The 26,247-nt window shown below is 39.9% G+C and overlaps 1 protein-coding gene across 3 annotated transcripts in view; it reads left to right on the forward strand.

The window, feature by feature from the left end:
* ELOVL6 (ELOVL fatty acid elongase 6) overlaps positions 1-26,247 on the forward strand; it is a 125,795-nt gene that overhangs the window by 93,261 nt on the left and 6,287 nt on the right. For all 3 annotated transcript variants that reach the window (XM_081302980.1, XM_081302982.1, XM_081302981.1), the window contains one exon: positions 20,365-20,516. In XM_081302980.1, coding sequence (XP_081159106.1) covers positions 20,365-20,516 — 152 coding nt within the window. The remainder of the gene's footprint in view (positions 1-20,364; positions 20,517-26,247) is intronic.

Genomic DNA, 26,247 nt, shown 5'->3' on the forward strand with positions numbered 1-26,247 from the left:
GTGAATACCTTTCATTAGACAGGAATATGATTTTTTTTTTTTTTTGGCTTGTTTTGAGGAAAACCTTGTGGGTTTTTCAGATTGTGACCTGTGAGCCACTTGCATTAAAACATCTGGAATATTTATTCATTTGGAGCTTCTGATGGGGGTACCTAGAAATATAAGCATTTGTAGCAACCTCTGTTGTTTACTGTAATTAAAATTTCTATATAATTTTAGGGGCTTGCATAACCCTTTCTCCTCACTAGAGTCCAAAGGCCCCTACACCAGCTGTCCCTGTGGAACAACAAAGGCTGTTGGGAGACAACACGGCATGAGAGGTCCATGCACCGTGTGCTGCTCTGGAGAAGTATCAGACTGTGACCCTCTGGCCTAGTTGGCATACTTGCTTCTTACTCATGTATTTTTATGCTTCTGACCTTTCTACAGACATTTTTCCAGCATTGTGGACTATTAACTGGATGCTTGCACCCGAGATAACATCAGTATTCTGGTAACCTTTCACATGAGGAAATTGCTATCCATCAGCTTCCTGGTTGGCCTCATGCCATCTCTGGGAGCCCTGAGAGGGAAGGCAGCCCCAGAGCAGCATCTCATCCCTCTTGTGAGTTTCCATGAGGGAAATGTTTCCTTGATTCTCTCCCCCCTCACATTCCTCCAAACACATGCACATGTAGTTTGCCAAATCTCTTGCAACCCTGCTTCCTATCAGTCTGCGTTGTCTTTGTTAGGTGACCCAACATGATCTGAAACTATAAAAATGTTCTTGCCAATCCTACCAACTCCCTACTATAGCTTAATTAACCAATATTGAATAAGTTAATAATTAATCCCTTTCCTCTTTATCTCAATATCTAGCATCATTAGCCACCCTGTTGTTCAAGTCAATAACCTTTATTTTTCCTTACTGTATCGCACCACCCGTAACAGTGGTGCGATAGTGGTCAGCTGCTGGAATCCAACACAAATGTGTCTGCTGCTTTTATGTCCACTGTTACCATGAACCAGCTACCAACATCTTTGGGTATCAGAGATGCGGTATTCTTCCAAATATTCTCTTTGATTGACTTCTTATGTCAAAACAAGAATAAATGTTCTTTACTAAAATCCATAAATGACATATGCTGATTATCGAAATCATATTCATTATGATGTCTGATATTACAGTCCAATCTCCATATGGCAGCCAGTGTTAAACCCCACCAATGTGTGGACAGTGCCGTTAGAATAAAATGAATTTCATTATTTGGGCTGTTAGTGTTGCTCTTTGGGGGCCCTGTAAGATCCTCAAAGGCCCTGCAAGCTCTGTTCTATGCTGTATCTCATCACAGCTGAGGCACAGCCAGCCTCCCTGGCCTGGTATGTCAAGCATAGCCAGCTCGGTGTGCTTTGCAGTTTATCCGCTGTCACCTCTTCTGAGACGACTTCTCTCATCTCAGCAGATGTCCCTGCCCCCCATCCCTGGTCACTGTCACTTCACCCAGCTGTATTATCAACCCCAAACTATTAAGCTATTTGTATGTATTTGACAGTGTTTCCCATTCATATATGGGTTTGGTAAAAACAGATTTCTTATTTTTTTAACCATTGTGTTTTTGGTTTGGATGTGAGGTGTCCCCTGAATGTTCACGTGTGAGGCAGTGAAAGAAGGTTTGGAGGAGAAATGATTGGGCTATGACCTTAATCTAATCAGTGAATTAATCCCTAATGGGATCAACTGAGTGGTAACTGGAGGCAGGGGTGTGTGGCTAGGGGAGGTAGGAACTGGGGGGCATGGCTAGGGGGTATGTATTTTGTATCAGGGGAGTGCAGTCTCTCTTTCCCTCTCTCTGCTTCCTGATGGTCAAGCTGTTCCCCTCCACTCTACTCTCCCACCATGATGTCCTGCCTCACCTCGAGCCCCAAGGAGTGGAGCCAGCCTTCTGTGGACTAACACCTGAAACCCTGAGCCTGCAAATGAACTTTTCCTCCTCTACAGTTCTGGTGGGTCTTTTAGTCACAGCAGTGAAAAGGCTGACTAAAACACCTTGATATTAAACAGAACCTAGTATGTGTTAGGCAGAGAATAAGCTTTTCTAGGAGAATAAACCCAGATAGAAACAATCTAATTCAATCAAAGTTTTCTAAAAGAATGTCTGTACCCTTTTGGGTTTTGCTCATAATTAGGTACTGGAGGCTCGTCTCAAGCAGGTGAAATTAATCAGTCCTGATAGTTACACGTAACAGTACCAGAAGTGGTTCCTTAATGCGAGATTTCTGTGGTGGTCCAAAGGGTTTGTGGATCATGGCTGAATCCATATTCTATGGTGAAAACTTAAACTAGCTTGTCATGTTGTCACGTAGTTATATACAGAAGAGTTCTGGTCTCATCCTCATCTGCTCTTGAACTTCATAACATTTTCTTCCCAAGACATTTATGGTCTTTTTATTAGCACTCATCCCAATTCTTCATTTTTACTCATAAGCAGATTCAGTTTATAGATTGAGTGCTCAGTGATTATCAGGCAATTTCTTCGAAGATGCCCAGCAAGATTCGGGCTGGGACTGTGTGATCCTGGCGCTCAGTTTTTCTCATCTGCTTCCTGTGTGTTTCTATCTTCAAATTAACAATGCAGCACTACTATGTCTGTAGTTTTGATCACGTTTTGTTTCAAGCTTTTCATCTCATCATTGTCAAAACCTTTGATTTACTTCACAGTCATTGTTGTGTTTTTATCAAAGGTACATGTCTCCTATGTTGGCCTTTCTGATTTGTCGGGGTCTTTCTTTTCTTTTTTTCCTCCCTCCCTCCCTCCCTCCCTCCCTTCCTTCCTTCCTTCCTTCCTTCCTTTTCCCACTAATATTTTAAAAAGTCATCCACTGCCGGGCATGATGGCTCACACCTATAATCCCAGCAGCTCAGGAAGCTGAGACAGGAGGATCATGAGTTCAAAGCCAGCCTCAGCAAAATCGAGGTTCTAAGCAACTTAATGAGACCTTGTCTCTCAATAAAAATGCAAAATACGGCTGGGGATGTGCCTCAGTGGTCAAGTGCTCCTGAGTTCAATCCCTGGTACCCCCCAAAAAAAGTCATCTACTTAATTGGCATTGTGGAAGTGATTCCACAGAGTATAGGAGTTTAGATTTGAAGACATCTAAAGGCCTCTCCAATGTTCTTTATTTTTATGGTGAGGGGTAAAAAACATAAAATTAAATTTACCATGTCAGCCATTCTTACATGTGTAGTTGAGTAGTGTTAACTATATTCACATTGTTGTAGAGCCAATGTGTAGAACTTCCTCATCTTGCAAAACTTAAACTCCATATCCATTAAAAGATAACTCCCCATTTCCATTTGCCTCAGCCATTGAAAACCTTCTACTTTCTGTATCTATGAACTTTATTTTAGATATCCCATAAGCTGAATCATCGGGTATTTTCTCTTATCTTTAATTAATTTATTTTTATGTGGTGCTGAGGATTGAACCCAGGGCCTCACCTGTGCTAGGTGAGCACTCTATCACTAAGCCACAACCCCAGCCCAGGCGTTTTCTTTTTGTGACTGACTTATTTCACTGAATATAATGTCCTCAAGGTTCATCCATGTTGTAGCATGTATCTGAATTTTCTTTCTCCTTAAGGCTAAATAATATTCCACTGTATGACACATCACATTTTGTTTATTCATTCATCCACCAATGGACATGTAAATTGCTTCCCTTTGGGCTGTTGAGAATATTGCTACAAGTACACACACATACAGACAATTCTTCAAGAGCATGTTTTCAATTGTTTTGGATAAACCATATATGCAGAGATAGAACTGGTGATTCATATGGTGGTTCTAGTTTTTTTATGTTAATGAAAACATGCAAACTACCATACCATTTTCCATAGTTATTGCACCATTTTATAGTCCAACAGGACACAGGAGTTCTATTTTCTCCACATTCTAGCCAACATTTTTCATTTATTTATTTATTTGTTTTTATTAGTGTCCCTCCTATTTACATTGTCCTGATGATGAGTGAGGGTGAGCATCATTTCATGTGCTTATTGCTCATTTGTATATCATGTTTGGAGAAATGTATATTCACGTCTACTGTTCATTCTGTAATTGAATTATCTGTTTGCTATATTGAATTGTAGGCATTCTTTATGTACTCTAGCTACTAACACGTGTGATGATTTGCACATTTTTTTCCCATTTTGTACATGGCCTTCTCACTTTGTTGACTATGTCCTTTGATATACAGAATTCCTAGATATAAAGTTTTAGATGACACAAGAGACTCAGGTCTCCTAGTGAGTCAGCTCCAGCTCCATCTGCAGGAGACAAAGGCAGGGGGCTCGGTTTGACCTGGGGATCCAGGCTAGTCATGGAAGGAGAGCAACCACAGAGCATACTCCCCATCACTCCCTTTAAGTCTCTGCTTAACTGTCACCATATTATTGAGTTCTCTCTATCTAAACATGAACATATTAATTATAGAACTAAACATGCTGTACCCCACTCAACACTCCCTACCTTCCTTATCACTGAGGGGCATACTATTTATTTCCTGACATACTGTCTGTCTCTCTGCTTTAAACCTCAAGAAATGTGATTCCCATCTGTTAACTGCTGCCTCCTCAGAACCTAATATCTTATTCACATTTTTTCCTAAACTTCCCCAGGTCCCCAAACTACAAGTCATTCCTTCTTTATGTAAAATAGTGCCTGGCATGTATAGGGCATTCTGGAATTAATGAATAATTAAAAACTTACCATTCCCTGTCTAAAATCATTTAGCACCTCTAACGTTTTAAAGGTTGAAATGTTACTACTCCCCAGGAAGAATAAGGGAGTTTCTGTCAGCCCCTCTTTTAGTCAAATTTATCTAATCTTAACATCTAATTGAGAAATAATGGGAATTTTCTTCAGAGATGGAGAAGGATCTGTGTTTTGTAACCTAAAGTTTGGAAGGACTGTGAATTTTGAGAAAAGAATGAGGCAAGGAAAGGAGCAGGCCAGAAAGTGAGGTACGCAAACCAACTCTCTGCCAGTGGTGAACTAGGCTTATCTTTCCTTTTGAGTTCTTAAACAGCAATGGAAACTTGCTTCTCCAGAGGAGGAGCCCTAAAGCATCAATCTCCTCCTTTTTACAGGTGGCTGGGAAGTCAAAGGCAAAGGTAGAGGAATTCACATTTCTCTCTGTGTTTATCTTCAAATTATTGAAGATATTCTCCCCAAGGAAGTTTATAAAAGCCTTGGAGTTCAGCTGGGGAACAAGAAAAAGCAAGATCCCCAGACTTTTGGAAACCTTTGTGTCACCTAACCCTACTGATAGTCAAAAATGTCATAGCTCAAAAATGCTCATTGAGTCCTTATTCACCAATGCCTAAGGGCCCTGGGCAGTATCACAGGCACAACTCACTTGAAGACGTTTTCCCTCAAAGACATTTTAGATAATTTGTGAAAGCACACTCAATGACATTTTAAGCTTTTTCTACCTTGAGAGTTAAAACTAAATGACTTCATAAAAAGAAAAGGCGGTTCTGGGGCAGGGTGGTAGAATTGAAATCTAACAGATTGACCTTAAAAGATAAAATGCATGAGGATGAAAGAAAAGCACAGAAATAGCTGAATGACATGGGAAAGTTTAAGTATGTTCCTAACTCTTAAAAAATGAATAGACCAGAGTAAATTTTTCTCAGAAGGCACACAGCCTTCTGAGAGATCGCTGATCAGCTGCTAGAAATCAGACACTCTGCCAAGTCCTGTCAATCAACAGACTTCAGTCCATCCCTGTCAGTCTTATCCCTCTGATCTCGTGATGGTGACTTGATCTTGTGTTTTAGAACCACCATGTTTCTGATGTAAGGGACCCAGATGATGGGAGGCTGGCTCTCCCCTTCCTGCCCTGTACAGTTCATCTTCTATAGATCTAACCAGATCTTCAGGCCCAGGAATCTATTAGAAACCCCCCAGAATTTCCTGTACTTCTGTGTATTCCTGTCTTTTTTCAAAAATCAACAAAAGATGTGGTTTAGAAAGGAATATCATTTTCCTTCCAGCTCTTTTCAAGAGATTTGACTGATCTCTTAAACTAAACTCTGCTATAAGGTTCTGGAGTGTTGCTTGGATGGCCTGTGCTCTTCTTAAAAGGATTGATTTTTCTGAGAGAATAGTGGAAAAAAATATGGTGGGAAAGCCAGGAGCAAAGGGCTAAGCAGCCACAGGAAGAAACCCCACCCAATATCCAAATTCTTTTCAGTGAGGAGGAAGACATAACAGAGGGCCTATCACCAATTAGGCATTTATCCTTAATAAATATTTGTAGGTGACTATCCATTAAATTGACCTTCTTTGGTATGCCATATGGTAGTATTTCTGTCACTGTGAACAACAATGAAATTTTCAGAAAAAAAATAATGTGCTGCTTTCGAAGGTGGTGAATATCTACTGGGTCTTCAGATTGCTAAGGAGGAACTGTTTATGAAAAGCACAAATGTAATGACGTATGTTGCCACCATTTCTTGTACTCATAACTTAAGCTCATAGAAGGTTACAGCTGGATTTATAAAAAAGGACATTTTCAGTCCCTCGTCTTAAGGGTGTGGCAAACTGAGGATCAGAATGACTTTCTCCTCCTTCTTCCCTCCCTCCCTCCCTTCCTTCCTTCCTTCCATCTTTCCTTGTTGTCTCTTGCTTTTGTTGATTATTGGATTAGGTTAAGGGAGAAACTATACAAGCAGTGTTATATATCATGATTCAGGGTGTCTCCCAATGAAATTGTCATCGGTCATCGCTCGGGGGAAAAAAAGTTCGATTTCTTCATACAGTTTTGAAACCTAGTTAAGCCTGCCTGGTGGAAATAACTGGAGAAAGCTGTTAGTCTTGGCACTGGAATTGTTACCGTTCTCATAATCTGGTATTGGTCCAAAAAGAGATGAAGAGTTTCCCCCAAAGGAACCAGGTTTTCTGTAGAAACAAGATGACTAACCACATTTGTGATCCTAGTAAATTTTTTGGCTTTGACATTAATCTTGACTGGGTCCACATTTATTTCAGGCTCTTTTTAGCTTTCTTTTCAATTTTTTGCCATACTTAGAGTCCCTAATGGTTGTACTTTATTTATTGGTTCCCATTACAAAATCCAGAAGCCAGCACATGGTCCTTTTCACATGAAATTGAAAGTCTGGATGCCTTAAGCATGGGCCACCTCCTCAGGAAAGCAATTAGACAACATCTTGTCAGTGGTTCAGTGAAGAAAAGAAGAAGGACATACCCACCAGAAGACATTGACTGTGAAAGTTCGCAGAACTAACAGGCTTAAAATTCAGGACAAAGGGTTTTCTTCTAGGATGCTAATGATTCTTAGGTGGGCAGCTTTTTTTAACTGGTTACCTGAGGAACCACTTCTTCCACAGGTTCATAGAGGAGGGCCTCAGGGAAGTGTTCAGGAGGGCAGCTCTTGCAGGGTGAGGTCTCCAAGGCGACGACCCATCAGGGCTCCCAAAGCCAAGGTTGGGCCCAGTTGGTATGACATAGGTTCTGGGCTTTGGGATTCTTTCAGTGCTTGGAGGTGATTTTGTCATGTCCAGCCAGCCTGAGAACCATGCCCCTAGATGACAGCCTGCTGAGAAGCTTTCAGGAATAGCTCTCAGGTCAAGCAAGCATTTAGCTGTAGGCAGAGAATTCTGCTACATAAAAACTGTGAGTCCTTGGGCAAGTTCCCCACCCTCTCAGCTTTTTTTTTTTTTTTTTTGATTTATAGTACTACTTTATTGTCTTTTAGGTTCTTATAATATCTTAGATCTCTAATAATCCCTTATGTCTATTTATTGGTTTTTCTGTTAATTCCATGGGGGACTTAAAACAACAACAACAAAAAAAAAAAAAAAAACCAAACTTCCACCTTACAAAAATGTTTTGCAGGGTAAATTCCTTTTTTAAAATCTTCTTTTCTAGTGAGAAATTATTTGTTGGTAGAGATAGTTTTTATGTGCATGTTGGAGTACATTTATCATGTTTCACAGAAATTTGACTTAAATTTTTAATTCAGTTGCTTTAATTTAAATATTAATTAGAAGATAATCAACATCTTCAGATGATTAAATCATCTCATCCAAGAGCATAGAATTTCTTCATTTATTAATTACATCTGTTTTTCTATGTTCTTTTTTTTTAATTATTTTATTGTTGGTTGTTCAAAACATTACATAGTTCTTAATATACCATATTTCACAGATTGATTCAAGTGGGTTATGAACTCCCATTTTTACCCCGTATACAGATAGCTGTGTCACATCAGTTACATTTCCATTGATTTGCAAATTGCCTTTCTAGTGACTGATGTATTCTGCTGTCTATCCCATTCTCCACTGTCCCCCCTCCCCTCCCCTCCCCTTCTCTCTCTCCATCCCCTCTACTATAAATCGTTTCTTCCACTTATATAATTTTTCTCCTACTCCTGCTTTCCTCTTATATGTAATTGTGTATAACCCTGAGGCTCACCTTCCAATTCCATGCAATTTCCCTTAACTCTCACTTTTCCTCCCGCCTATCATCCCTGTTTAATGTTAATCTTCTTCTCCAGCTCTTCGTCTCTACCCTGTCCTTGGTTACTCCCCTTATATCAAAGAAGACATTTGACATTTGTTTTTTAAGGATTGGCTAGCTTCACATAGCATAATCTGCTCTAATGCCATCCATTTCCCTCCAAATTCTATGATTTTGTCATTTCTTATTGCAGAGTAATACTCCATTGTGTATAAATGCCACATTTTTTTAATCCATTCATCTATTGAAGGGCTTCTAGGTTGGTTCCACAATCTTGCTATCGTGAATTGTGCTGCTATGAACATTGATATAGCAGTGTCCCTGTAGCATGCTCTTGTTAGGTCTTTAGGGAATAGACCGAGAAGGGGAATAGCTGGGTCAAATGGTGGTTCCATTCCCAGCTTTCCAAGAAATCTCCATACTGCTTTCCAAATTGGCTGCACCAATTTGCAGTCCCACCAACAATGAACAAGTGTACCCTTTTCCCCGCATCCTCGCCAGCACTTGTTGTTGTTGGACTTCTTAATGGCTGCCAATCTTACTGGAGTGAGATGGTATCTTAGGGTGGTTTTGATTTGCATTTCTCTGACTGCTAGCGATGTTGAGCATTTTTTCATGTACTTGTTGATTGATTGTATGTCCTCCTCTGAGAAGTGTCTGTTCAGGTCCTTGGCCCATTTGTTGATTGGGTTATTTGTTATCTTATTATCTAATTTTTTGAGTTCTTTGTATACTCTGGATATTAGGGCTCTATCTGAAGTGTGTGGGGTAAAGATTTGTTCCCAGGATGTAGGCTCCCTGTTTATCTCTCTTATTGTTTCTTTTGTTGAGAGAAAACTTTTTAGTTTGAGTAAGTCCCATTTGTTGATTCTGGTTGTTAACTCTTGCGCTATGGGTGTCCTATTGAGGAATTTGAAGCCTGACCCCACAGTATGTAGATCATAGCCGACTTTTTCTTCTATCAGACGCCGTGTCTCTGATTTAATATCGAGCTCCTTGATCCATTTTGAGTTAACTTTTGTGCATGGCGAGAGAAAGGGATTCAGTTTCATTTTGATGCAAATGGATTTCCAGTTTTCCCAGCACCATTTGTTGAAGATGCTATCCTTCCTCCATTGCATGCTTTTAGCCCCTTTATCAAATATAAGATAGTTGTAGTTTTGCGGATTGGTTACTGTGTCTTCTATTCTGTACCATTGGTCCACTCGCCTGTTTTGGTACCAGTACCATGCTGTTTTTGTTACTATTGCTCTGTAGTATAGTTTGAAGTCTGGTATCGCTATACCGCCTGATTCACACTTCCTGCTTAGCATTGTTTTTGCTATTCTGGGTCTTTTATTATTCCATATGAATTTCCTGATTGTTTTATCTATTTCTACAAGAAATGCTGTTGGGATTTTGATTGGGATAGCATTGAACTTATAGAGAACTTTTGGTAATATCGCCATTTTGATGATGTTAGTTCTGCCTATCCATGAGCAGGGTATATTTTTCCATCTTCTGAGGTCTTCTTCTATGTCTCTTTTTAGGGTTCTGTAGTTTTCATTGTATAGGTCTTTCACCTCTTTTGTTAGGTTGATTCCCAGGTATTTTATTTTTTGGGGGGGATATTGTGAATGGAGTAGTTGTCCTCATTTCCGTTTCAGAGGATTTGTCGCTGATATACAGGAATGCATTTGATTTATGCGTGTTGATTTTATATCCCGCCACTTTGCTGAATTCATTTATTAACTCTAATAGTTTCTTTGTAGACCCTTTTGGGTCTGCTAGGTATAGAATCATGTCATCTGCAAATAGTGATAATTTAAGTTCTTCTTTTCCTATTTTTATGCCTTTAATTTCTTTCGCCTGTCTAATTGCTCTGGCCAGTGTTTCAAGGACTATGTTGAACAGAAGTGGTGAGAGAGGGCATCCCTGTCTTGTACCAGATCTTAGAGGGAATGCCTTCAATTTTTCTCCATTCAGAATGATGCTGGCCTGTGGCTTATCATAGATTGCTTTAACAATGTTGAGGTATGATCCTGTTATCCCTAATTTTTCTAGAGTTTTGAACATAAAAAATATGGAATGCTTCACGAATTTGCGTGTCATCCTTGCGCAGGGGCCATGCTAATCTTCTCGGTATCGTTCCAATTTTAGTATATGTGCTGCCGAAGCGAGCACTCAGCTTTTTTCTTCATCTATAAAACAGGGATAATACACCATGAAGTTGTGGCAATAAGCAAATTTAATCATCTTTTAACTCAGTGGTGTTTAAATGTGGAAAACTCTGCAATCATCTGGCACAAAGTCAGCCAGAATTGAAGCTGGCAGCCTCAGGTGAGCGTGAGGGTGAAGTAGGCAGCGGCTGCCTTCTGCTTCTGGACCTGATGGGGCCAAAGCAGCCAGCAATGTCAAGGAGATGAAATCCCACTTGTTTTATGAAAGAGGGTACAATCTTAATCAGGATCTCAAACCAACACTTGATCAATTCTATGACCAAATGTGCCATTTCTTCAGCTAATGGTCTTCTATCACCAGCAGTTGGCATCCTAAATCTGTCTGTGCCTCCTCACTCCCCACTTTGCCAGGGGTGGTTTGATCACATTGGTCTTTCAAACTTGGCCCCGGTGTTTCTTCGACTTGCCAGGCACCTGGAGCAAGTGGCTTATTTCCAAGTTGTACACTCCAGATGCAAGGACTGTGCTCAGCAGCAGCGTTTGACTGATCAGATTGCTGAAAAGCCAAGGAGTGATTATCTAAGTAATATTCAAACCATGAACGCTTTCTTTTCTTATTGAAAAAATGTGGCTAGATTTTTAAGTCATTATGATTTGGATATGAGATGTCCTCCAAAAAGCTTATTGTTAATGAGGAATGCTCAGAGTTGAGATGATTAGATTACAAGAACCCCCAACATCATCAGTGAATCAATTCACTTGATGGGTTAATGATCTGAATGGATTATTGGTGGCAGCTGCTACAGGTGGGGCATAGTTAGAAGAAGTAGGTCATTGGGGGCTTGCCCTGGGGGATTAGATCTTGTCATCTTCCTGACGTTTTGTGCACGTTTTCTCTGTTTCATGAGCAGAGCAGCTTTCCTCTGCCAGGAGCAGTGTGATGGTCTTCCTGACCTCAGGCCCAGAGCAGTGGACTCAGCTGACCATGAACTGAACCTCTGCAATCATGGGCCCCAAATAAACTTTTCCTCTTCTTAAGTTGTTCTGGTCAGGTATTTTGATCACAGCAATGCAGAGCTGACTTAACAACGGAATGAAACTGATAAGTGGATCAAAGTTAACCCTTCTCTCAGGCCTTTAAGATGGACATTTTCTGACTTGATCAGTGGGAATGGTGGTGGGTGGGGAGAGCAGTCAGAGCATGCCCACCTGCCTTCCACTCACCTGTCAGGAGAACTGACACGGAGATAGCTTTTCTGTGCTTCAAGACTTCACCCGCTTCCTGCTTCAGCCTTTGGTACCGGGAAACTCTGCGCTGAAACATGTACCATCTAATTAGTCTGGCGTTCATCATATACTATGTGACAGTCATTTTAGGTGTCATTATAAAAAATTCAGTGGAAGCTACTTCCTAACTCAGAGCTTATATATTATTTCTCAAAAAAAGCCTTATCTATACTTATTCATTTTCAAACTAGGTTGAACTTTTATACCTCATACTTTACTTTCTTATCATCCATCTCAGTTTTTAGTTATTTATTTCCATTCTTTTTCTTTTTTTTAACATAATATCTTTTTTTTCTTTTTTTTTATTGGTTGTTCACAACATTACAAAGCTCTTGACATATCATATTTCATACATTAGATTGAAGTGGGTTATGAACCCCCAATTTTACCCCAAATGCAGATTGCAGAATCACGTCGGTTACACATCCACAATTTTACACAATGCCCTATTAGTAATTGTTGTATTCTGCTACCTTTCCTAACCCCTACTATCCCCCCTCCCCTCCCATCTTCTCTCTCTACCCCATCTACTGTAATTCATTTCTCTCCTTGTTTATTTTCCCATTCCCCTCACAACCTCTTATATGTAATTTTGTATAGCAATGAGGATCTCCCTTCATTTCCATGCAATTTCCCTTTTCTCTCTCTTTCCCTCCCATCTCATGTCTCTGTTTAAAGTTAATCTTTTCTTCCTGCTCTTCCTCCCTACTCTGTTCATAGTTGCTCTCATTATATCAAAAAAGACATTTGGTATTTGTTTTTTAGGGATTGGCTAGCTTCACTAAGCATAATCTGCTCTAGTGCCATCCATTTCCCTGCAAATTCCATGATTTTGTCATTTTTTAGTGCTGCGTAATATTCCATGGTGTATAAATGCCACTTTTTTTATCCATTCATCTATTGAAGGGCATCTGGGTTGGTTCCACAGTCTAGCTATTGTGAATTGTGCTGCTATGAACATCGATGTGGCAGTATCCCTGTAGCATGCTCTTTTAAGGTCTTCAGGGAATAGTCCGAGAAGGGCAATAGCAGGGTCAAATGGTGGTTCCATTCCCAGCTTTCCCAGGAATCTCCAAACTGCTTTCCAAATTGGCCGCACCAATTTGCAGTCCCACCAGCAATGTACAAGAGTACCCTTTTCCCCACATCCTCGCCAGCACTTGTTATTGTTTGACTTCATAATGGCTGCCAATCTTACTGGAGTGAGATGGTATCTTAGGGTGGTTTTGATTTGCATTTCTCTGACTGCTAGAGATGGTGAGCACTTTTTCATGTACTTGTTGATTGATGTATGTCCTCCTCTGAGAAGTGTCTGTTCAGGTCCTTGGCCCATTTGTTGATTGGGTTATTTGTTATCTTATTGTCTAATTTTTTGAGTTCTTTGTATACTCTGGATATTAGGGCTCTATCTGAAGTGTGAGGATTAAAAATTTGTTCCCATGATGTAGGCTCCCTGTTTACCTCTCTTATTGTTTCTTTTGCTGAGAAAAAACTTTTTAGTTTAAGTAAGTCCCATTTTTTAACATAATATCTTTATTTTTATGTGGTGCTGGGAATCAAACCCAGTGCCTCATGCATACTAGGCGAGCGTGCTACCACTTGAGCCACATCCCCAGCCCCTCCATTCTTTTTCATGGTTGCTGACTGTCTTAATTCCCCTCTAGACTAATGCCCCAGCTAAGATCTCAGAGAAGAAAAGAGTTTACGTAACATACGGGATTTTAAAGTACCATTTTTTTTTAATGATTTAAAAAATCCAAAGATAGTTTGATATTAGTTATCAACTTAATATGACAGTCATTATAAATATTAGAAATAATTTAAAATTGGTATTCTAATAGCTTCTGGAAAAAAAGTAATGCATTGATATGGTACAACAACATCTTCCAGTAATCAACACCAAAAGTTTACAGGGGTTTCCTCCATAAGTATTTTTATAATGATTATAGTACATGTATATGTGACCTTTATGGGATGTACACAGGTTGAGTTAGATCATCTGGACCATCTACTCCTTATGTTTTTCACTTAATCATATGTCTTGGCACATTTTATGTCTGCATTCAGTGCCCAACTACCTGGAATATCTTATAGCTCTGCTGTATTTATTATTATTATTCATTCGACTATTCTTATATCAGTGGACATTTAGATCATGTTCTATTATGTTTAGATTAGGTTTTGATATTATAAAACACACAGCTTGGTATACTTTTGCAAGTATATGAGATTCCTAGGCCCAAATACATACATAGTTTCAATTATGATCTATGTGTAATATGCCATCTTAGCTTCATATTTCTTTTTTTTTTTTTTTTGGCTGCTCAAAACATTACAATGCTCTTGACATATCATATTTCATTCATTTGATTCAAGTAGGTTATGAACTTCCATTTTTACCACATGTACAGGTTGCAGGATCACACTGGTTACACATACACGTTTATATATACTGCCATACTAGTGTCTGTTGTATTCTGCTGCCTTTCCTATGCCCCCTCCCCTCCCCTCCCCTCTCCTCCCATCTTCTATCTTCATATTTCTTGATCTACAAGATATTTGGGAGATTATTTTAGGCTTTCTGATTAAATAACCAAAGCAAGATAAATAAGTCAAACCTAGAAATAGTACTCAGTAGTAAAAGATAAATAAAATTATATACTCTATATAATCAGTGGGGAGGAGTAAAGTAAGTAAATTGTTAGAAAAACTATTACATATATGCCATTTAACTGTTGAACCTTTAGGTTAAAAAATTCATGCTTAATTATGTTATTGAAAAATGTGTTTTTAACAAAGTCTAAAGCAGACATTCTCTACTGAGGATGTTATCATCAGGGCAGAAAGTGTGTAGAATTTGTGTTGTATGTTCAGTATAAACATATATTGATGTACAGATACCATGATTCCATATTGTAGGCACTGTGGCGCTATAACATCTCCTAAGTCTAAAGTCATTGCATTGAATGTTGGATTTATTAATTTGTTTTAATCTGTTCTGGGATCATTGGGTAGTCTTCCTACTCTGAAAACTGTTGAGTCAAAGACCAGTGGCACTTCAAATTTTGTCATCAGAAACATCAGTGGCCTCTCCTAGTTTATAAAGAATTGCTACTGTTGGGTCAGCAGCTGCCATGTTTTGACAACCAACAATAGCTCACACTTTGTTTTTTTCTGACTGTAGGATATAAATTGTGATAACAATGTTCTCATTGCCCAAGCCTGGAAGTAATTGCACCTTTGGCTAAGTTAATAGGGTGGATATGGGGGTGGCTGGCACTTCAGAATAAAAGGTCCTTAGGAACCATGTTTGGATTCCAAAATATCCCACATTTAGGTCAAGGACCAGTAAAAAAATGGTTTCATCAACCATTGGTATTCGTGTGGAAATAATTGCAAGTATTGATGATTTATACCCAAGGTACTTTCTTCTTAGAGCAGAATGCTGAAATTCTTTTTTTTTTTTTTTTAAGAGTGAGAGAGGAGAGAGAGAGAGAATTTTTTTTAATATTTATTTTTTAGTTATTAGATTAGTTCTTGGCAGACACAACATCTTTGTTGGTATGTGGTGCTGAGGATCGAACCCGGGCCGCACGCATGCCAGGTGAGCACGCTACCGCCTGAGCCACATTCCCAGCCCCTGGAATTCTTTGAGTTATTACTGATATAGTCTAGTTTGGCTTCCATACAGCAATAAAATTGGAAGGCTACAATAAAGTATTATCTAGTCTTACGTAGATAAATAAGAACCTTATAATCAAGCTTGAGTTTAAGGAAGATTGATATTTCTTACACCTCTTTAAAAAGGACCCCAGTATTACAGATGTAAAAGAAAATAATGCAGGCTGAAGATTAACTTTATATTTAATATGAGAACTTACCTCCTAAACTTTCATTATAAATGTCCCAACATGTTTATGTATGTGTCCAAAGAATTTCAGTTACACGCACATACACCCACTTTCAGTATTCTGTGTGTACCACTAATTGTTCATTGGTTTTATTTTTATTTACACACGTGCACATGTATATACACATTTTTCTTGTCTTCTGCAATAGGCTTTAGATTGTCTGCCCTACCAGTGAGTACTATAATATCTGATACTTAATCAGTATTGATAAGTAGGTGTTGTTTCAACAAATGACTCAGTGTTTTCTCCACCAGTCCTAATGCCAGTTGATTATCTAAGGCTGCTGGATTAGTGTTAAATCTCAGCTTCATACTAAAAAGCTCCCTAGTAAAGCCTTATACCTAGTACCATTGTGCTTGTTTATTCAATGTGTCAGTTGTGACAAGGCACCTATTTAAATAGTTTTTTTTAATTACTAATCTAATACTTGTTATTTTAAAGCACTCAAACAGTGCAGAAAGTAAATACCTGTAGTGCAGAACAGAAATTTCCCTCCCCAGGATGGTTCTCTCCCCTCCCCCGTGAGGTATCCCAGTGGGTATGCCTCGTACCCACACATGATGAGTGGCTCATGATGAGGAAACTGGGTTTCTTCCGGATGAGGAGACCAGAACAGTGGCACCTCAGTGAATCGGGGCTGTGACCTCCCCTTGTCTCCTTATGGCATTGGGCCTGATGTTGCTGAGGGGAGCAGAGACATCCACTGCTCCCCCTCACTGAACCCTCTGCTTCTCCTTTACTGTTATCAAAACTAGACTTTGAGAAGAGAAATGATGTCTTCAAAAATACGAATAAATAAGTGTGTGAGTTTGACCTGAAAGCTAAGAAAAGGCATGTGCTACAGTAGTCATCTGCCCTCAATAAACACAGTGGCCTCATGCTCAGCTTGTCTAAAGCTCTAGATTTAGAATAATCTTTGTTATCCCAAGAGCCTCTCCCTTGAGAAATACTGCAGAAAATGTTCATTTCATATCCTACTGTGAACTTGCTAGCTGTCGCTTATATGATGCAAAGTTGGTGAATATGACTAGCTTTTGTGGAGAGGTGAGTTGGTATCAAGACAGGAGACTTGGGGCAGAGCCAGCCAGGTGTGGAGCCACCTGCGCAGCCCTGGGCTGAAGGGCTCCCTGATCTGTGCTCTTGCAGGTTCTGGAGGTACACTGCGTGGGAAGCATGCTACATGGGCCTCAGGAAACCTCCCAGAGGTTTTATGAAAGAGCTGCTCCTCTGGTGTCTCAGGGGCCAGACCCTGAACTTAGATCATGAGTGTGAGTTTCTTTGTAAAAAGACCAGTGATACAGTCTTCCAGTGAGTGGAAGGCCACTGCCAGGCCAGGCAGAAGCTAAGAGACAGTGTAGATGTGACTGCATCTCATGGTAGCATTGATCCTGTCAACCCACCAGGAGTAAACCCAGCACTGTCAGGAGTGGGGGCATCGTGTGTGTGTGTCTCTCACAGCAATTAGAACAACATGGACAGTCATGGGACAAATCAAATTCTCTAAATCAGTTTTCTTGACTTTGAGTTAGTAATAATAAGCCTTACCCTCTTTTTTTCCTTCCATATTTTTTAACTGATGTATTAGAATTGGGCACAATGGTGGGATCTGTTGTCACATGTTCATACATGCATGCAACATATCAGTATGATTTGGCCAATATCTTTCCCCAGTTTTTCCCCTTTTTTCCTGCCTCCCAACCCCTGGTCCCTTTCCCCTATTCTACTGATCTCCTTTTGGTTTTCATGAGATCCTCCTCCCCATTTCTCTCTTCCTTTTTTCTCTCTAGCTTCCATATATAAGAGAAAACAGACAATCTTGACTTTCCAAGTCTTATCCTTACCCTCTTAACCTGACAAAATGAGATGAGTGAGGTAAAGGTGGCATTTAACATTGAAGGATGGATAAAATAAAACAGCAATAATAACAACAGATAATAATGGAGAGTAAGAATAGTAATAACAGTAAGAACTCTTTCATTGAACACCTATATATCAAAGGCTTGACACTAAATACTATTCTTATATTGCATTATAAAGTTCATAGAACCTATCATTATCCTCACTTCAGATAGGGAAAAAAAAATTTAACTTGCCCAGTCATGAATCTCATAAGTGAACAAGCTGTGATTGGAAGCTTAGTGTGCACAATGGCTTGGCTTTGCGATTCTGATCGGTAGTGGTTTAGAGTGGTTGAGAATTTTAGTGCACCCCCAGACATAGTCAGAGAGCAGAGGTTGATTAGCAATGTCTGCCTTGAGAATAAGTAAGAACTGGGTAGTGGGGCGGTCACAGAACATAAGCTGCATATTTTCCTGTTATCACCCTATCTTTCAAGGTAATACAACTTAGGGAGAAAAAATGTCCTCTCACCTTAAAGGATATGTTGGTGATGTATCACAGTGTGATGCTGTTAGAAAAGTCACCTGCTTCCAAAGTCTGCAGTGACTGAGATGTGCCAGGGGCAGAGCTAGTGGCTTCCCACAAATAACAATCAGCCCATTGGCCAAGCAGCTCCCCTCCTACTCCCCAGCAGTAGCATTGTCCCATCACAACAATGCGCCTTTGCCCGCAGACACATGGGCCCAATGGCTGGCACTGACGGTTTCCCTGAAAAGTGCTACTGTCCTCTGTTCTGAGTCAACCTTATTGTTCAGAGCTTTGGGAATGAGGCTTATATCCAGATATGGGACAATAATATGTGCCATACCCTTGTTGTCAGCATTATTGTGGGTCACCGTGATATTAAAGCCTCCAGTGCTACAATGCTCTGAAGTGACCTCCCTGTACCCTAAACCCTCAAACTGTGAATTCCTATTTGTCCCTCATTCAAATACCACTTCCTCCAAAGTCTTCCATGAGTGCCACTATCAGCCAGAGTTAGCTTATCTAAAATCATGCCAATAAATATTTAATAATCAAAAGGATAATTTGTGTTAATACTTTAGGAATTAGGAATAAACTACAATGACTTTGTAGACCAGGAAGATGAAAGGAAAGTAACTATTCCAAACGAACTTCTTTGGCTCTTCTCTGGTTACCTGCAAAGCACACAGAGTAGCAGGAAAGACAGTGGGGGAATGGTTCTGGCTGTGTGGTTTCTAGATATGGTGGGCTGCAACTAGTGGGGAAGGGGATGTTTATAAATTATGCTGATGATAATCCCCGTGGCTTGGAAGGCTGAGACAGGATGATCACCAGTTCAGAGCCACTTAGGTCCTGGTCTGGAAGCAGGAGTTTCTAAGTGCACAGGGAAGTCACTGAAGGCTTAAACAAGATTAACAACTGTAAAACGACTAATTTTTTATATTGAAAAGAGTAACATCATTTAATGAAGACTTTATGCCTTTAGAGAACAGACTTCCCTATTTAGTGAGGCAGCCCCTTAATTCCACAGGCATTCATTCATTTCCCAACTGATTTCTAGTAGGGAATGCTGGGGCAGAAGTAGGATAACCAGACCCAGCTCCCTCTGGGGCTGGCTGGCTCTCCTTTGAGTACTGGGTGTTGTTTCAGACACTGGGACATAATGCTTAAGGGGTTCACTCCACCATAGAATCTATTTTTTCCAGGTGCCAAATCTTTCATGCTTCAGGTTGCATTATTGAGCCAACACACTCCAGAGCTCTCCTGTTTTCTTAGCAGGTTCTTAGTCTAGAAGAAAACGCATATACAAGGAGGGGGTTCATTTCCTCCATATTTCCAACTGTCTTTCCCTCTTTCAACAATCTTGGTGGAGCACCTTTGCCTACGTGGAGGCAAGCATACTGAAGAACAGTGTGTGAAGTGGTATTGGTACGTGGTTCTAGGGAGCTCAGAGGTGAATCCTCACCTGTGCCTGGGGTGCACTTCCAGGAAGTGGATCTGAGCCTTGGAGGAGGCTCCTTCCAGTTTCTCTGAGAAAGGCTCAGAGAGTGGTTTAAAGAAGCCAGTCCAGGGCTAGGGATATAGCTCAGTAGGTAGAGTGCTTGCCTCGCATGCACAAAGCCCTGGGTTCAATCCCCAGCACCAAAAAAAAAAAAACAAGAAGCCAGTCCAGACATAGAAAAAGAGTTGACTTAAAGAGATTAACAGATTTTTAGGAAGGAGAGCCATTGGGGCTTGAAAAATGATTGGAAACAGGACAGAAATTAATAATTCTGATTTTGCAGCTATTCTCCCTCTTCCCCAAGGAATAGTTCTCAAACTGAAACACCAAGGTCACAGCTGTTCTTCATGATACCCTGCTTTGAACCATCCCTTTTTCTGTCACCTCACTGAACACTGATGAAGCACCATCATGTGCATGGTCTTCAGAATAAAGCACTGAGAATTGTGTTAGATGGGGTTTACAGAACATGTAAAGATGCTTCTCGGTAAATGCAAATCATGATTCTCCTAAGCCTGTTTCCCGTCAGCAGCCACCCAGTCTTCTAAGGATGGTTAACATCAGAGGTGAAGTTAACTTTTTCCTGACTCTTGTTTCTTTTCTCTTTTTGTTATGAAGTATATTCGGTGCTCTTCGAACTGGTGCTTACATGGTGTACATTTTGATGACCAAAGGCCTGAAGCAGTCAGTTTGTGACCAGAGCTTTTACAATGGACCCGTCAGCAAATTCTGGGCTTATGCATTTGTGCTAAGCAAAGCACCCGAACTAGGTGAGTGTCTTCCCTCCTTCCATTTTTCTCCCCCATCTTTGTAGCTACATGTCCATGTATTTATTTATTTATTTATTTATTTTAATGAACAAAGAAACGAACGGCTTGAAAGTCTTGTTTTGTTGGTTGCAGGAAAGTTATAATGAACGAATTTGAGGTTTTGAACGATCTGCACTTTCTCTGTCTCCTCCAGCCTTTTAAATAATTGTACCTCAAGTATATAAACAGCAAGATGGTTTATGTAGAACATGCCAATTTCCAGGCACTACTAAAAATACATTTCCGGGGGCTTATAAAATATACACAGCCCCCTCTCTAAGGTCCAACAGTTGAGCTAATATTAGACTGAGGGAAAAATGGCAGCTCAGCTGTTTCCAAGCCCCATATCGAAGCATACTTTGATCTCTTGAGTTAGGATTCAGATTAGGAAAATAAGCTTTTTGTTTGGGTGTCCTCCTATTCTCATTAACAAATGCTAATTGTTGGTCTCTGGTGCTGTTTGATTTTAATCATCTGTCAGACACCTGGGAAAGGAAAAGGTAGTTCCCCTTCTAGAAATCAATAGAAAATACTGGCTGTATGTGTACATTTCTAGAGTTTTTACCTTCAAATCTTTAATGATCTTGAAGGGAAGGTTGGCACTATTTGGCAGAACACTGAAAGATGAAGAGGTAAGGATTTGACATGAGGTCACTTCTCCAGGAAATGTCATTGTTGCCTGAGAAAGGAAGCTGCTGGTGACAATAAGCTCTGAGTTTTTTGGTTTCTGTTTTCTTAACCTGCAGTTAAGAATTGCATCATTTCAGAGATTTTAATTCTGGCATTAAAACATGCTTGTATTTAGTTGAAAAGATATTTATTGTTCCCTCTCCTATTTCCCTTAAAAAGGGGGTTAGAGGTAATTTTATTACAAGATTCCTATAGTGTCAGTTACCAGCAGCCTTCTGTAAGGTGCCTCTGTTTCACACCCCTGTGTCCATCCAGGGTATGAATTCTCTCTGGTTTTTGTCACTGTGTGCTAAAAACCTGCTGCCTACAAGTACCTTGCAATTGGTTTGACAATTCCAGCTCAGGACAAGCAGCAGCAGAAAAGTTTTCTAAAACCTTTGTTAAGAGGGGCAGCAGTGCAATGATAGGTCCTCCACGTGGTCCTAGATAACTAGAAAACTGTGGTGTGCACCTGTGAAAAGAGAGTCCTAGAGAAAAATGCATTAAGTGGGTTCATCTATTTAATAAGTTTATACTAAGCACCAACCATGCACCAGGTATTTAATAGGGGCTAGAATAGAATGGCTACTTTGTCTAAAAAGAATTTTACAATGTAAAGTTTATGGATCAGGCCCCAGGAAGCTATTTTTTCATACTTGTATTGATTCCATTAAGTACAAAGTCTGGAAATCTACTTTTAGGAATTTTTAGATTGTGAGAATATTTTAATTTTGTTTTTTCATTTGTGGATAAAATAAAAGATCATCTTGTTAGATATATCTCTTTCATAGTGATTCTTTTTTTATTTAGATTCATAAGATTTCTGAATCAGAGCACTTATTTTCAAACTGGGGTTGGTCTGAGACTGGAAGCAGGTATTCTTTACTCTTAGAGCATGACTTTTTTTTTCCTTTAAAATAAATAAAGTTCTACATAATTGAATTATTCAAGTTGAGAAATATCATGTTCCCTAGACTTTTCTTTTATACTCTATAATAAGTGTCCTTATATAAGGATAAATAAATAAAAACTACCCCAATTGTTAAATCAGAAGTGGTATCTTATTACTAACCCTTAACCCATCTTGTGCCATCATTCCAGAGATGGAACACATATAAAAAAAATTTTTTTTTAGACATCCTGAGGATGCATTTTTTTTTTTTAAAGAGAGAGAGAGAATTTTGATATTTATTTTTTAGTTTTCGGCAGACACAACATCTTTGTTGGTATGTGGTGCTGAGGATCGAACCCGGGCCGCACGCATGCCAGGCGAGCGCGCTACTGCTTGAGCCACATCCCCAGCCCCCACATATAAAAATTTTAATTGAATAACAAATTTTAACCTTTTTTAATGTAACTCCGTTATTGAAATATTTACAGAATTACAAACTTGGAACTTAATGGGTTAAGCTGCAGTTTGCAAAGAAGCAATCTCAGTCTTTTGTTCTAGAGAAGCCTTGTGTGTGTGTGTGTGTGTGTGTGTGTGTGTGTGTGTGTGTGTGGTGCTGCTGCTGCTGCGGATTGAACCCAGGGCCTTGTGCATGGGAGTCAAGCACTCTACCAACTGAGCTATATCCCCTGCCCAAGAAAAGTCTGCAAGGATCCCTTGTCTGTTCTGAGTTGTGTCCAGTTGTATTTGAGGGGCTTGAGAATAAAAGTAGTCCCTTCTGCTTTTTGAAGGAATATTTTATTGAAGAGCCACCTCAAGCTGTTTATATTCGTCAGTTTCCTTTGAACACATGATTAGACCTCTGCTGTGTGCCCTCCTGACTCTATTCCAGGTGGAAAGTAAAGTTCTAGAATGGAGTTGGAGTTTCTGGGGGAGAGCTGTTATGGCAGCACTCAGGTGTCCATGCTCTGTGTTGCGTTGACCCGATGATGCTAACTCATCCAAATTAGTGTAGTGAATTTAGTGTAGACTGACTGTTCCACTCCCCTCTGCCACCTAGCAGTCTTCCTCTTGCATCTGGATGGAGGCAGACTCAGGTCCTTGGCTTGACTGGCTTGGCGTGGTGTGTTGCTGGCATGCAGCCCTTTTCCCTGGAGAGGCACATCGCCACAGTCATTTGTGGCAATAGTTTGTAGATTATCCAATAAGCCATCCCTTCCCAGCTAAAATACAGGATTCAAGTGTTGACATTGGAAAAAAGGTAATCTTCACATGGTCTCTTTGATGAAGCTAGTTAAGCTGCCTAAAATCTCAAGACAATTCCAGATTTTTTTATAGTGATGTTTTCATGCTCTGAAGACCTTTTTCAATTATATTATCTTTCAAATATTCTAGAGCTTGTTTGACAGTTGTCTTGCAAAAGTGAAAGGCTAAGTCAAAAACGAACCTAAAAATCAGCACCAGTGCTGCAGGGCAGCCAACCACTGGCCCTAATTGAGAACATATTCTTTGTTACCATTTGATTAAGAAAGATCGATCCATTTGAATGATTTATTTATAATTTGGATTATTTATTTATAACTTTGCTTATTTTTCAGTCCCAGATTTGCCTTTTCAGTATTCCAAGATTGTGTCCTCCTGTATGAATATTGGAAGGAAAGGAAAGAACAGTTCTCCCATATACAACAATGAAACTGTGTTTCTCCCCCAAATCCACATGCCTGCAGTTTTCACTAAACTTTTTTTATAATTGCAGTAAAATATACATAATATTCACATTGTACAACCATCACACCATCCATCTCCAAAACCTTTGCATCTCCCCAGACGAAACTCCGCATGCATTTAACACTGACTGCCCCTTTCACAGCAAGGATTCTGTTCAGCAGAAAACAGTAAGCTGGTTTCAATGAATTTAGAGGGTTACATTCTACTAGAACAAGTGAGAGAAAGAGAGCCATCACCCTGCTTTTGTATGCCAAATCTTTAGTGCCTCCTGTTTGAATTATATTAAAACCTGCTGAGATTTGCTTTTGTTAAAACTTGGAAACATCTGCTGTGAGTCTGGGTCCTTGCTCAGTTGAGCTTGTCATTGTTTTTGAACCTCTGACTCAGCAGCACTCCAGCTAATTCTGCTAAGAGAAACTCAGCCGTCTGTGACAAGCCACATGCAGGGTATGTTCTCTGTTTCCCTTGGTGGCTGTGTGTATTCTGGTGATTTTCTAAATGATAAAGGACTTCTCCATAGATTCATGGATATCTGCACTTAGCAGGTGCACAGGCAGAAGGTATAGTTCAGGGGGTGGACATTTAGGTTACAAAAAAACATCAAGCTATGCCTGCAGGTTATCTCTTAACTCAAAATAGCTGGACCAAAAGGTAGATCATGATTGAGAGGACATGAACCAGGAAGTAGCTAAAATAGGTGACATGACTGAAACCCTCAAGAGTCCAGAGTCTCGTTGCTTGTACTTGGCCAAAATGCATTCCACAATGCCAGCTGGACATGTGGCCAAGAAAGAATGGTTGGCCAACATCAAATATACAGTCCCTAGGAGAGGGTCCCTGTGTAACTCTGGCAAGCCTGTAAATGCCACAGTTTGGCATGCCTCTGGCTCATGACAAATTAAATGTGATGTTATATGATTTCTCTAGAGGAAATATATTCTGTACCTGCCCCAGTACCTGGCTGGTACATGTAAGCGTCAATGTCAGTGACCTTGAAGGGTCTGGGTCGGCCCTTCTGGAACCCCCTACCAGTTTCCCTTCATACTAGGGAAACCACAGTTCTCTGCATCTTAAGAAGTAACCCTGGTTTGGCTTTGGATAGGTGCTGCTGAGCAGTTTCAGAGCCATCATGGGGAGATAGTCATCTTCATTACTCCGTCTATCATCCTCCTGTACATGTTGTTCTGGAAGAAATTCTTCCAGTGAATTCAAAGTCATTATGTCTTCAAGATTTTATGATAATATCTTTGACTCCAAACCCCCTCTCCAAAGTACCTAGCAACACCTACTATGTCTCAGACCAAGCCTGAGACAACCCCAACTCCACCCCTGTGGTCAGGAAAAACAAAGCCTCAACCCTAGAATTGCAGTTTCCAGTTTGCATTCCACATTGGTTCATTCGAATATGGTCTTTAGACATCAAGAATTAGGATGAAATTCATGTTATTTTGTGGCATATACTTTTATTATAGTGTGTTTAAAGATTATGTTGGGTATATATGCTAAGAGACTTGGGGGAAAAACACCTTCTCAATATGAATGACTAAAATTTGTTTTTAACATACAGTTCCTTGGACTTCTGTCTTCTTTCCACCGTGAAGAAAAGTCGGTTGGGATTATTGTATCTGCGTTACAATCTACAGTGGAAAGACAGGCACAGAACAATAATTACACAGAAGTATAAGTCTTTGACAGGCGTGCCAGAATAGAACAGTTTAACACCAGGAAGTAGACCCCAGGTCTCCGGACCCCAGTTTCAGCCCTTAAATATACACATGAGAGTGACCATCACCATCTGTCATTGTCATTGTCTGACATTTATAGACATAATAAAAATGAGAGAGGATTTCATTGAAAATTTTAAACAGGTTCAGAAATGTAGCAACTGGAGACTTTGCTTTTCTTTTCTAAACAAAGTAATAACAAATAATAATTCGGCAGAGAAAAAAATACACTAATAGCCCCGATGCGTGGAATGGGGCACCACCTGTATTCCAGCCACAGCCATCAGAACCTCAAAAGTCTTCCCAAGCCCAGTTTTCTTACCTTGCCTAATGCCAAGCATTTTAGGCCATCATAAAGTATGGGAGGCATAAGTATGAGTCCCCTTTGTGCTTACTAAGTTTTCAGACTAAGGACCTTCTAATTCTTGTTATACAAAGAGAAGTCACTCTGGGTTTACCAGAGACCCTGAAGGATGCTGGTGTTCCCCATATCTGATAACCACAGAGATGAGAAAGAAAAGAAACGTTTACCTGCATACACCTGCTTCTGACACACATATCAGAGTCTCAGAGTCTCATCCCTTTTTATCTTACTTATTAATGGAATTGGGTGAATTGTTACTAGGCTTGCTTTTTATCCATTTTCTCATAAATGTTCTACATTCTCTATTTTTCAGAATCA

This window comes from Spermophilus citellus, assembly GCF_964194105.1.
Source record: "Spermophilus citellus genome assembly, chromosome: 8".
Classification (NCBI taxonomy): domain Eukaryota; kingdom Metazoa; phylum Chordata; class Mammalia; order Rodentia; family Sciuridae; genus Spermophilus; species Spermophilus citellus.